General features: G+C 48.8%; 1 protein-coding gene across 2 annotated transcripts; it reads right to left on the reverse strand.

Annotated features, from left to right (window-relative positions):
- Positions 1-592: 592 nt before the first annotated feature.
- On the reverse strand, positions 593-12,377 carry ABHD4 (abhydrolase domain containing 4, N-acyl phospholipase B; the record flags this gene model as incomplete). 2 transcript variants are annotated; one of them, XM_080925911.1, is made up of 7 exons in its annotated part: positions 593-1,939; positions 2,467-2,653; positions 4,969-5,080; positions 6,895-7,049; positions 7,207-7,579; positions 9,303-9,391; positions 12,316-12,377. In XM_080925911.1, 7 exons carry the CDS (start codon positions 12,375-12,377, stop codon positions 1,850-1,852), a joined length of 1,068 nt encoding a protein of 355 aa, XP_080782037.1. In that variant the 3' UTR covers positions 593-1,849. The 2 variants fall into 2 exon arrangements, with proteins under 2 accessions (XP_080782037.1, XP_080782038.1); XM_080925912.1 differs by having other exon boundaries at positions 12,203-12,339.
- Positions 12,378-13,808: the final 1,431 nt, after the last annotated feature.

Genomic DNA, 13,808 nt, shown 5'->3' on the forward strand with positions numbered 1-13,808 from the left:
TAAAGGTATCAGATCCACTTAGAAATGGAATTCCAGGTAGCTGTCTGTCATGGGTGCTGAGAATAGGACTTGGGTTCCTGCAAGAGGAGCAAGGGCTCTTAGCTGCTAAGCTCTCTTCAGTTCAGAGTTACAGTTTTCAAAAGGGGGCAGCTGGGTGTCAACAGAGACACAGGATGGGAACTTGTAGGGTTTCCTGTGTATGGAACTTCTGTGCTGAGACTGCGGGGATGAATAGGAATGGTCGAGCAGAGTTGTGAAGGCCTAGACCTAGCTGACAGGGTGCTGACTGGGCAGAGCGGAGCATCCAATTCTCTTTTGATTGAGGGCTAACCTGCCTGTATGCTCTGGACTAACTCCTCTTCCACCACAGGTAGGCTGACAGGATAGTCTGTGCTTTCCTGGACATGGAAGTTCACTACCTGGGAGAGGGAGTGGCTCACAGGTAGTACCTCGTTGGTTCTATTCTCTCGTATGGGGACTACCTGGACTGTTGTGAGGCAGTACTGCTCAGTGCTCTTGTTGGACCAATATTCCACATCATCACCGCCGACAGTTTTTAACTCTTCTTTATTAATATAGAAAAGGAGCCCGAGGCAGCTGGACCAGTAGTACAAAGCACCAGGAGTTAACACTATTCTGGTGAAAGGGTTGGCTTTATAAAAGTGGAGGAGGAGGCAGGAACTGCCCGGCTTCCGAGGCCAGGCCCAGCCTGGTGCCCAGAGCCTTAGAGCAGGACCTGGAATGAGATTGCCTGGAGAGGGCTGTGGGTAATTCTGAAGCTGAGTGAGTTGGAGACCATGGTGACAGATGATAGGCGTAGAGGTTCAGGCAGTGAGAAGCATTTCTGTGGCTCATAAGGACAGAGAACTGCTGGGTTAAAGCTCCCGAGTGAGCCGTGGACAGGGGCTCTCAGCTCTAGGGCCAGGTAGAAAATGCTGCAGATACTTGTGGACTTTGTGAATCCAGACATGACTCGAGGGTAGAAGGGTCTTTCCCTTTCTCCACCAGGAGCCACCTTTGCTCTATACTACACACAGGGCTTTAGGGCCCAAGGCACAGAAGAGGCTCAGAGCCTTGCAGTGGGAGGAACAAGAGGAAGAGACTCAAGTGTCCCAACTTAGGCAACCAGGATTGAGACACAGGGCAAGATAATAGTGTCCCTGCATAACAGCTTAGAATATGGAGCAAGGTTAAGTTCCAATCAGCTCCACAGCAGTGATGTATGCGCGGAAAGACATATGCTGGATGCTGGCAGACCTGGACTATAGACTCAGTTCTGTTGGAACCCATCATGTGTTATATCCTGCCCTGATCTCTTGCCTTGTTTGCCAATAAGAGCTTGGGATATGACCTCCAAGGGCGTGGAAGCGGTTGTCCGGGTGAATAGAGCTGCTCCTGGTGGGTAAGTAGAAACTGAGCTGGGATGGAGGCGTGGAGTGATGGAGGAGAAAGATGTTCCTGTATGGAACCTACTCCTAGACACATTCCCAAACTAGAAAGGCTGCTGGGAGCCCGCCTCTGTCTAGAGGAAGGGAAGGCTGTGCAGAGAGATGGCATGGTTCACACAATCTCCTCAGAATCACCAGCTGGCATGGGGAGGACGGGCAGGACTAGGCAGCCCTTTATACTTTTCCCCAGAGTGGGGAGTTCAAGGCCTCTGGTGGATTCTACCTCTTGCCCTCAGCATGGGATTGGAAGTTTCTCCTTCTCACTGTGGTCCTATCTTGGGGACAGTCCGAGACTGCCTGGCTGGCACATGTTAGTCGGTGAGAAAAGGACAGAGGTTCTGACTAAGACAGGGAGATAGATGACAGCAACTCCGGCTTCCTCCTCTCCCTCCCAGAGCGTCTCAGTCAACCGAGTTACAGATCTCTTCCACCACAGCATTGAAGATGTGCGGCTGGTCAGCGTAGACGTGGTGTGATGCACCTTCGATCTCCTGCGGACAGATGACAGTGGTGGCTCAGCTCGTTGGTCCCACCATTTCTTCTCCCCCGGTTCCTGCTTGCCTGTGACCCTCAGCTCTCCTCAGGAGCAAGGCTCTACCCCTTCCCTGGATACTGCACACTCCTTTGGGAATGAGGGAACGTCAAAAGCCCGTTTTGTTTTGGGGAGCCACCACGGTGTGCTTCCCGCTTGATCTGCTTGTTTTTGTGCAGGACACAGGAGCACGTGTGACTCAGTGGGAACGGGAGGTGCAGGAGACAGAAGTGTGTGGGAAGTCTTTCTGCAACCTCTGCCGCTTCGGGGTGGGGGAGGCTGGAGGTCTGGAACACAGGAAGCAAGCACCTGGCTGCTGGTCAGGAACTGAGATTCCTAACTATCTATCAGAGAGGGGACCCTTTCAAAGCCACCTCTCGATCTCATCTGTGTATCTTTTGTCCTTATTTTGATCACCCTTTGTTCCCTGAGACTTTCCCACCCACCATCCACCTCAATTCAAGCGCGTTAGCAAAGCCAACCTACCATGTCTCGGACATAGGAGTCCGGCCGCTGCATCTTCACCTTCTTCCCCGTGCTGGTGTCGATCCAGGTGTTAGCCCCATAGATCATGGTGATGGGCACATCTTTTCGAATTAAGTGGATTCGCTCCAACATGGGGCGCCGGGCCCAGCCGAAGGACTCCATCATGGCTTTGAATGCTGTTTCCCCGCTGATAGAACAAAATGGCGACGGGACAGACAGGAAAGCAAAATGTCAGCTCATTGCTGTTTAGAGGCCGGGCTCGGTCTTAGTATCTCCATTATCTCCTGGCAGCCAGCACTGGCTCCTTAAATAGGGATGAGTGACAGGCCTTAAGCCAATGCTTGTGAAACCCCATGACACAGGACTGTCCAAGAAGGCAGCAAGGACTTGTGCAGCACAGCTTTACCCTGGGTTGGGGGAGGGGCACAGGCATAAGACAAGAGGTGGCGCCTGTCCTCCCTGAGCTTGCGTTGCTGCTTATGTCTTTGTAAGGTAGGGGCTAAGTAATCATAAGAACTGTGCTTTTAACTCAGAATTTCCCAAGGATTATGAGAGGAGGTGAGAGCTTCAGAACATGGGGAAGGGGCTTAGCTGGTAAGAAAATAGAGGAGAATTCACTAGAGGAGAGCCCTGAGAGGAAGGGCGATACCCAGAGGGCTTTGCCAAAGACTTTCTGGGATGAGAAATGAAAAGTGCTTCAGGCTTTTGAGACTGGGGCTCAGCAGCTTCTGTTAGGGGGACAGCACACATATGAGCTTAATCTCCCTGTCAGGTTTGTGTGAAGCTGGGGCAGCAGCCAGGTTTCCGACCAGCTTGCAGCTTTTATGGGAAGTGGGAGGAGGCGGGGTGAGGATAAGGTTCTGTCCTAGGCTCTGCCTGTTAGCTGTAGTTATAGTCCTGGTTTCTCATGTACCCTGAATGGGTTCAATTTATTCCAGCAGACACAGAGAACATCTCTATGAGACACTACAGCAGACTCTGTAGTCTGTCAGACATGAATTTAAATTGAGTCCTCTTAGCAAGCCATATAACCAAAATACACCTTGACTTTCTTATACCAACTGGAAGGAACGACGCACACTTCCTTAGGTCAAGCTGCAAAGACTAGAGATACAGACAGAGTTCCCAAGTCTAGGTGGAGTGAAGGTAGCAACCACTCAAACGTTTCCTCTTTGCCAGAGTTCATGTTTTCCAAAGGACTGATGGAAATTACGGACACTTGTCAGCTACAGCAAACCAGCTGATTGTTATAAAACTGAGTGGCGACTGGAGGGGACAGGGAGAGGTGGCCACCACCTTTCCCTGTAAACAACAACATAAACAAAGACATAAACAACAACACTCTCTCATCTTTTTGCTTTGGCTGGGACATGAACAAGTAGCAAAATTAAATATTCTGTGGCTTACACGGAGAGGCCACTGCACAGGTCTCAGAAGGGAAAGGCAGAATTGGGCCGGGTGGGCCTTCAGGTAGGCACGGGACTGACAGTGAGCCCATGAAAGTTGAGTGGTGCCAAACAACAGACAGCTGGGGGTGCTCACTTAGTGGGTGTTCCGGTGGCCGGTGGTTTAAGCAGGACCTTGCTGTTAGCTGTACTCGCATGCAATGCTGGCCCAGGGCAGTGAGAACAATGCTCACAGGATTGCTGAAAGGCCGAGCCTCACCTTCCTTACAACCCTGGGCCCAAGTGACTTGGACAGGCTTGGGAAAAGGTAGGCAGTGTCTGTGCCTCCTGCAGGGTCAGGGTGAGGTCTCCACAGGGTGGTGCGGCCACTCACAGGGTCTGGCTGTGGGAGAGGATTACTCTCCTGGCTGGCAATGCTGCCAAAACGACAGGTCAGCAAGCTCTCGGAGCTTGCTGGGAACAGCTAGTGTTCTAAGGACACCTTTATAGCTCTAAAAGAGGTAAAGGATTTCCATGTCAACTCTAAACTATGTCAAAGTATACATCATTGAAATAAATGCGCATTCTTTCTTTGAGTGGATTCCAGAAGTACAGCCTATAGATATACAACACATATGTATAGACACACGGGAGAAGTCTCTCTGGATCAATATGACATGGTCTATTAGAATAAAAATTAAAAAATCTAGAAACTGAAGGTTGTGAATGGGCCAAGACTTTACTTTCATTACTTGCCTTAAAAACAAACAAAAAAGCCCTCACATTCGCCTATAAAATAAAACCCAAAACAATACCAAAATTTTGCTTTATCAGTTTTTTACTTAAAAAATATCTTTTAATTGTCTCCCAGATTGTTTCTTATCCTGCTAGCTGCTGATTGCTAGGGAAGCCATGAGATCTTCCTCTAGAGAGGAACAGCATGTTTAATTAAATCTATTATCTCCTATAGCTTTAGTGACCACCCCAAGGGAACTCTAGAAATGATCAAACTGGTGCCTGTGTTCCCCCGAGGCAGGGTTATGTGAAGCAGACAAAAGCTGTAGCTCAAGCCTACCTTCTCAGCCCCCACTGGGCCAGTCCTGGGAGCCCCTCTCACCTGGGATTCTGTGCATTGCAGTGGTAGATGTATTCCGAGATGGTGTCATCCTCAAAGAAGTCTGCAAACTTTCGCTTAAAGTCTGGGCGGAATCTCTGCACCAGCCCAGGCCCTGGGAGAGAGCAGGAAAACAACACTGGGCACGTGGCGTGTGCCTGAGGTTCCAGCACTCAGGAGGCAGAGGCAGGAGAATTGTTTCAAGTTCGAGGTTGGTCTGGGGATGCATGAGACCTTACTTGAAGCTCCTACCAGTGAACAAAAAGAACAAACCCCTCCTCCCCACAAAACTCCAAATAACCAAACAAAAAACAAAACAAAAACCATGGTCAGCGTGAATGGTGGTGGTAGGGAGAGAGGAGACTCCTGTCTGCTTATGTTTATACAACCATAACCCAACTTATCTCTCTAAGGACTTAGTTCCTTTATGCATCTAACATGGCAGTGGCAAAAAGTGTGCAGGAGCCTGCTGGGAAGCAACCCTGTGTCACAGTTTGGGCTTCCAGTCACCAATGAGTTTAGTGACAGTCTGCTATCCCCAGGGAAGTTGGTAATTTTCACTTCAGTAAGCCCCAGCACTTTCTCTGCAGGTCTCCAAGTTCTGTGAAGGTCTGTGGCTGAGAGACTTTTCATTTACAGCCAGAGATTGTTCTCTCCCTCCTCCACTCCAACCCCACCTTGCAGCCTTAAGGCCTTTTTACTTGTCTGAAGGTGACAGTGAAACCGAACCATTTCCCAAGCACTCTCTCACTTTCAGGCTGTAACACAATACTTGGAAATGTGACCTTAACAGCACCGCTGGCCCTGACTTTCAGTAGTGCTTTCAGTAGTGTGTGTAGAATGCAGGTGTGCAGGCGGTCTGTGAGGACTGGGCCCACGGGACACCTCCTCTGTCCTGGCAGGCCTTTGGTCTGTGAGAGGTATCTGGGGGAGATACTGTGAAGATGAGCACAGATGTTTTCCCTCTAGCACAGTCCTCCATGGCTGCCAGGCAGCCACCCAACACCATAGCTGATGCCTGGCATGGACCTGGTCAGATCCACAGCTGGGGGAGGGGAGAATGGTTAGACCAGGAAGGATGGTAGTGAGCCTGTTGGAGGCCTCTGGACTCTGAGGTCAGCCCTCTGTCTATCTACTTCCCTTTGGCACCCATGTCTCTCCCTTGCTCCCTTTCACCCAGGACTCCTGTGCTACCTTTCATATCAGTGTTCACTTCATTTTCCACTCTCTGAGGAGCCATTCTGTTTCAGCCACTGTAGCACGTGACTCCTGAGCATTTCTGTACAGACATTAGCTATCAGTGCAAAGCACGGGCCACCAACCTTTGCAATCAAATGAATCTGCTTATGTCAGTGTGAAAAACTCCTCAAGAGGAAGCACGTGGGCAGCGTGAGGTGAGCAGGCAGAGCCTCTGACACTGCAGACTACAGTGTGTCCTGCCTCTTTCTCATAACCTCTGACAGCTACTTAGTGCTAAGAAATCCAGAAGAGGGAGATTCGGTATGTCTCTGGAGCAGGGCACAACTCAGAGGGACCTGTCTGCCACAGTGCTGTGTTAGAAGCCAAGGCTCTGAGCTCTGCTTGCTGCAGGTGCTGGTGAGCCAAGGACAGGGATCCCGAGTCTCTAACAGGAGGCCATATAAACTCACTCAGAGCCCTTTCCTTGCTCTGGGTTCTGCCAACACATTAGGCAGTCGATCTGTTCTATCTGCTGATGCAGTAGAAGGGACTGCATATCAATCAATCACCTGGAACCTCCAATACAGAGACATGGTCCTGGTTATTGGTATTAATTAACAATGCTAGGGACAGGCCTACCGTTTAAGAAGAGTTGAAGGTGACAGAGACCAGGTAGGTGCACCAAGGTGGGTGGTAGTAATTGTGAGGCCTTGGTTTAAAGACAGAGTCCTTCACCTGGACATGACTCACCCCAAGGCCCAGCCACTCGAAGAACAGCCAGTGGATTGGAACGTCCCAGGACAGATGCCACAGCCTTGACCCAGGTTGGAGGTGCACGGATCTCACTGGGGTCAGTTGGTCGTAGAGGAAAGCCCCATGGATCCACCAGGATAAGATGCTTCACTCTACATTAACAGAAACAACAGAGGATACACTGTGTTTACTTGGGGGTACCATGGCTCTTAAGTTGCAAGAAAATGAGGGTATTACTGGAAATAAATATTGGAATGTGCTTAGTAAGGCAGAGTCAGCTCATGAGGGAGAAGGGTAGTTTCATGTTACCTTTCCGGATACTTGATAGAGTAGGAAGTGGCCAGGAATCCTCCTAAGCTGTGCCCCAGGAGGATCATGGTGGGGATTCCCATGGTCTCCCGCCATGTCTCTATTGAGGTCACAAACTCATCTTCAGCTCCTTCTGGGTCCCTTGGGAAGGTTGGCCTTGAGCTTCGCCCAAAACCAAGTAGATCAAAGGTGTGGAGGGTGCGGCGGGCACTCAGTGAGTCCATGTTGAGGATCCAGAGGCCCACACCACCCCCAAAGCCATGCACCATCACCAGAGGGGTGCGGTCCTTTTGCTCTGGGCTCACAGTCACCGTCCAAATCTTGTTCTGGTTTGGGAGGGATACATAGCGGGCCAGGAACTTGTTCTGGAGACCTGGGAAGGAAAGATTCCTGGGTAAAGCAATGAGAACACTTCCTGGGAGCACAGACATTTTGCCTGGAATACTCTTCACTTTTCTCTCCTCCTAAAGAGGTCATCACAGAAAGCCCTCTGAGTCCCCACAGTGGGTTCCAGGACAACTAGGGCCACATAGAAAGACCCTGTCTCAGAAGAAAAGGGTTTAAAAAAAGTTTTTTAAAAAAAAGACATGTTGTGGAAGCCATGGGACGAGAGCCAGTAAGCCACACACTGTGGTCTCTGCTTCAGGTCTTGCCTCCAAGTTACAGCCTTGGCTTCTAACCTTCGTGACGGACTGTCACTTGTAAGCCGAATAAGCTTTTCTTCCCCGAGCTTGATTAGCTCAATGTTTTTGGCTCAGGAACAAAAAGCAAACTAAAACAACCACCGTCCATCTTCGGCCTCCTTAGCCTGGCTAAGAATGAGCAAGAACTGTCCCCCATCTTCAGATCTGACCCAGCGAATCAGCTTCTGCTTTTTTTGTGTTCAGTCCTTGACTTTTCTTTAGCAAAAATCTTGCTGAATTCTCTCAGAAAAAAACTCCTCGTCCTTGATGTCTTTAGTAATTTCCATCCAATGACCTTGCTCGTCCCTTAGCTGTAAGTTGCCCAGCTGTTCTTGTAGCATGGGAATTTAGCAAGATACCTTCCCACTGACAACAGGTTTTATACAGGCATTCTAAAAAACTTAGTAAGTATCAGAATAATTTCTTTTATACTTCATATACTAACAAATTCAAATCCAAGGAAAACTTACAGACCATTTGGTCTACAGGCAGTAGGAGGGACCATACCATTTTTTTTCAAGATGATGTGTCCAATTCCCTTTGGGTCCCTGATGTTCTACAACTCATTGGACTCGTTCTTCAATTTGCATGTGCTTAGAGATGAACAGAGAGAACTGTGGTCTAGCCAGGTGGAGGTGGTGATGGGAGTGGGTTGGGCCAAGGGCTTATTCCTCTTAGACACGGAGGTGGGCTGGTGCTTTTTCCCTGTTGTGGCCAATCATAGAAAGACCTGCCTGTGTCAATCAGTCTGTACTTGGATGGAGGCTTGAAAGCTGTGGTTCTTTTCAAGTGCTCAGAGAGAGTTACTTTAGCTGGGCAGAGCACAGGGTGGAGAGGATGCTGATGGGGGCTGAGGTGTGGGGGAGATATGGTCTCAGGGTCTTGTTTGAACCAATGGCTATTGCTGCTCATGCGGTACCCTTCTTCAACACTGCTCATGAGATCTGCTCTGTGTGAATGCCAGAGAACTGTGATAGGCTACACCTGAGCAGAAGGCAGGACTCTCAATATTTAGAAAACACAGGGTTGCTGGCACTCGAAGGTGGTAAATTAAAAAGTGCTTAGCTATATGTTTAGAAGAGAGGGAAAAGTGAAGAAGGAATAGGGAAAAGAGGAAGGGAGGGGTGAAATCCCTGAGTGTGAATCAATGCACTTTAGTGTGTAGGGTTTAAGGTGAAGCCAGAGGATGTGGAAGGAGGGAGCTACCATAAGGTGGGAGCATTGAGGACCACTGTTGTGGAATATTGTGTTGTCTGTCTGTATCCTTCCCTCCTCAAGCCACTGGTTTTTCTTTCATCTAACCCATACATTCCTAATGCAGAATCATTGGGCTCAGTGGACCCAGGTTGGGGAAGATCCTGTATTCTTTCCAGACCTTTTAAAGGGGAGACACAAACTGTCCCTTCTACTTACACTGAAGGATCCTGGCTTCCACATTCTTCAGCTGAGACATGGAAGTGGGGCGCCAAGTGGGGAGCCAGCTACTTAGCCAGCCCTGGGGCCTATAAGACACAAAGACACTTATTGGCAACACTGGAAAGGAGGCACTGTTCCTAGCCTTGCTGATAGCTCCTAGAGTTATCAGGGCACAAGTTGTTTCCCAACGTCAGGAGGCCTGTGGTTCATGGTTCAGTGTCAGCAATGCCTAAGCAGTCCGATACACTGTTACACTTTCCTAGGCAAATGGCTATTAAGAACAATGATCCTTAACAGGCAGCAGATGCCATTTACACAAAACTTGACTTTTTGTAGTTATTATCTGCCTGGAGGTTTACAACTCTTCTTATTACTGGTTATCTTCATTTATGTTCAAGGAGATTACAGAGGGAGAGACTTTAATATTTTCATTATTCTTTACCACCCCCAGAACGAGGCTTTTTTAGGGTATTACAGACAAATTCCCATGCCGTCTGCTATCTTGCATGCTTCTGGAAGTTTGGGGTGCTGTTAGTGCCTGACTGGGGAATCCACCGGGTCTGAACTTAGAGCTGGGGCAGGCAAGGACTAGGGGTGGGATATCTGGATTCATGTTACCAAATGACACAGGTTGCCTCTGGCCCACTTGTCAGGTTGTAAAACGAAGAGAAAACGTGCCTACGTCCTAGAGTAAAACTGATAACATATCCTGCTTTCTCCCTCACACCCAGTGACTAAGCCACTGAAGAGAAGAGGTCTGAACTACAGCGCCATCTGTGACGAAGAGACAGGGGTTGAGGTCCAGACATGCAATGAATCTTGACAGGTGCTTGCCACAAAGGTAGCTGCTCAGTGAGTTACCATTTTTGTTTTACCTTTCCTGTCTTGGACGTTATCTATCTTTTTGTAGACTCTGCCTAGGTGAAGGTAATGGGACGGTTGCCAGAAACGGCAGTAAGGGCTTGTGGGTATGAGCAGGAGAAGACAATGGCATCCTGCGGAGGAGCCATCCCAACTACTCATAGCAAATACAATGGGTACCCCGAGCAGCATGTGAAACACAGACTTTAGATTCGGATGGTTTCTTGAAAATCACCTCGACCAGCCTCTTCTTCACAGGTGGGTGATCTGATACCCAGAGCAGTCACACAGCAAGTTAGAAAAAGGATGCCTTCCCTGTGTGCCTTCCAGTTTCAGCTTTTGGGGGCTGGATCTGAAACCACATCTTGTTTGATTTTGTTTTTTGAAGGGAGTACCATCTAAAGCCAGAAGCTAGAGTTCTAATCCCAGCATGGCTGCTTCCCAGCTATGTGACTTTGGCACACATTGTTTTCTTTGTCAGTTTGTCCACCCTTAAAGGGGAGGCAACTGTAGCCACCTCCTAAGTTTCTAAAAAGCTTGTGAATTAACATCTAAAGCATAGAGATAAACTCCAAATCAACATTATTTTCCCTCAGCAAATCATTACTTGTATATATGATTACTATTTTGTAAGTGGCTACTCTCAGTAAAAGTTTTCTGATTAAAAAGAAAAAAAAAAAACAGAACAAACAAAGCAACCCCTAGTGTTGCTGTGGGAGTGGGGTATCAATGACTTTGGTCAGATAAAGCTGTCAGTCTTAGCCAAGCCCAGGAACACCCAGGACCCTTTTAGCAGTCTACCAGAATTCCTTATTGGATGAAGCACCAATCTTGGCCAGTCTCAAAAGAGAGATTTCCTCTTTGCATTGTAGATTCTAACAAGTCAGACCAAGACACCTGAACCCCACATATCTCTAACTCTCGACAGCATAGCTCAAGAGAAATGCTTTCCTAGGAGACAGCAACACTGGCAGCCGTACATACAGTCCTGGGAGGGGTGGGGGTTGGGGGACAGGGAGCTATGTGAACAGCTTTGGCTTTCTTCTCCAAAAACAACCCAGAAAGAGAACAGGCAACGGTGCCTGTCACACTGTGTGCCGGGGAAGCAAGGCAAGCAGTCTCTTAACAAAGCCACTTAACCATGAACTTGGTGAGGCCTGGCTGGTGTCTCTCGTTCTCGTGGGGTGGATAGGAGCCGAGCTGTTCTAGGAGAGGACCTGTTCTAGAGCCCTGTAATTGAGCAAGTCTTGAGTTTCTATGTGCATCAGCATCTGTTGCTCTATTTGTAAAACGGAGCTGAATGACCCGAGTCTTTTCTGGCTCGAATACTGTTTCCCCAAATCATAAATCTCCTCTTAGAAGGCCATACTCTCTTCAGTCCCTTATGCTATTGTTTACTATTGTTACAAAGTTATTTCGTTCTGCAAATCCAAAAGGACAAATGTTAGGTCAAGGGAAGGCCCTGTTCCCGTGAAACCTTTGGAGCTGAGTCATTCTCCTCCAAGTAACTTTTTCCTCATCCTGTTAGACTACCATCACGCAGGTGGCATCTCAAACTTGATGTCCTGGGGTGAGCGGTAACCCCATATCCCAATCTAACAGACCTACTTCTGAAACCACAGCAGCAAGCATGTGTTTATGATCAAGAAAACTATCAACTAGGACTGCAAACAGAACGTGAAGACGGCCGAGGGCTAAAGGAACTTGCACGAGTCCACACTAATTTCACCGCAGTGGAGACTTCTCTCTCCTACCCATGCCTTGTCCTTCAGGGCCTTTCACACCCACGACTTTGGTCCCGTGGCAAGTCCCAACAAGCACCCGGCTGCTGCCCCCACGTCCGCTAGCTTGTTTCTCGTGTTTTACCACCAACCTAACTGGGCTACCAGGGGGCGATCGTGAAGTCTAAGTGAAAAGTCAGAGTCCCCAGGCTGAAAGCAAGCTCATCCCTCAACGCTCCCCCAGCTCCGCAGCTTTCTCATCCCACAGCGCTCCCGGGGCTCCTCAGCGTATCCCATCCCTCCCTGGAAGCCAACCTGAAAAGGAAAGGCGGGGTAGTCTGAAGCTGTCCGCAACTACAGACAGTCCCCGGATCCTGGCCCGGACAGATAGACAGAGACAGAAAGAGAAACGGACAGGAGTAACTCACTGCTGCTCCAGATCATCAGCCATAGTAAACAAGCCCTGCCGGGTCGAGCTGAGCCAGCCCATCCCTCCGCTTGACGCCAGAACCAGCTGACCCAGGGAAGTATCGGATAACAAAGGGGGCGGGGCCGGAGGCGGGACCTGGGCCGCTAGCCCGGGTCCAAGCGGGCGCCGGTGGCAGGCGGACAGGCTCCTGGGTTAGAACCAGTTGGGTGCTTCCTTCTGTTCGCTCCCTCTGGCCTGAGTCCAGGCTGAACACTACGGTCCCGCAAAAGTAGTCTAATCTGGATCACATACCTTGGGGGACAGCTAGGGAGAAAGTTTCAAACTCCAAGTCCCTCACTGGAATGCCACTAGTCCCGCCTCCATCTCTCTCCTTCAATTAGAGCAAAGGAGCTGCTTTGCCTCTTGCTCACATTCGCCGAGCTTCCCCCTATATCTCAGGTCACAGACGCCTCATCTGTCTTTGGTAGCCAGTCCTTCTGTGGAAATGGTTTAGACGTCTGAGGAGTCACCATAGGTTACTTCCTGCAAAAGGGCCTTGGATAGTGTAACCCAAGATTTCCAGGTTTCAGAAATACAAGAAGCAAGCTGCCTAGTTAAATTTGGATTTTAGACAGCAAAGTTTAAGACTAAGTATGCTCCATGTGATATTTGGGGCATCCTGTATTCACAGCTCTCAGATGAGGTGTGACATCTGTCGGCAAAAGCGTTTCTCTGCTTTGGGGATGTCTTGCCTCAACCTACTTTCCAAGGAAAAAGTAGCTGTATCCTGCTTCCATTTGGAGGACCTCCCAGAGGAGGGCCAGTTAAAGGACTAACGTGTAAGGCTTTAGGTATGTGGGTATAGAATACAGGGTGTGGGACGTGTAGTGACCCAACCCAGAGGCTTTGAGCACATTTCTGACAGGTTTTGAAGAGACACGGGGCACATCTTGAAGCTGGCTTCAGAATTCACTATAATTGGCAAAGGAGGTGTGGCATCCCTGGAGCAGCTATTTTCTGATTATCCACTCCATTACATCAACCATACTTAAGGGGAAAGATCCTTTCTGTCCTGTCTTCCTCTCTCTTTTTTGAGGGTTTTCACACACACACACACACACACACACACACACACACACACAAGATATCTTCTTTCCGGAAACACAGTGTTAAACTGATTATGACAAACATTTAAAGTTTAAGAGAACTGGAATTTTTTTTTTTTAAGAAATTTCCAGCTGTGATTTTAGCCGAGCTCAGCGGTCCTGTGATTCACTATATACATAGTTATCGTGTACAGTGACTTATATCGACTTCGAAACACAACTATTTCAGCTAGTTTGGTTTGAGGTTAGAAAGCTGCATTTTTCAAAAGACACATTGAAGGTGCTGGTAAGACCCCCTACTTAACTAAACGAAGAGAACCCATGGTCAGAAGTCTGGGTTAAGTTCAAGTTTTTGGCTTTGTCATTCATTTCCTGATCTTGGGCAAGTCATTTTGTCTGGTTGTTT

Source organism: Micromys minutus, assembly GCF_963924665.1.
Source record: "Micromys minutus genome assembly, chromosome: 12".
NCBI lineage: Eukaryota > Metazoa > Chordata > Mammalia > Rodentia > Muridae > Micromys > Micromys minutus.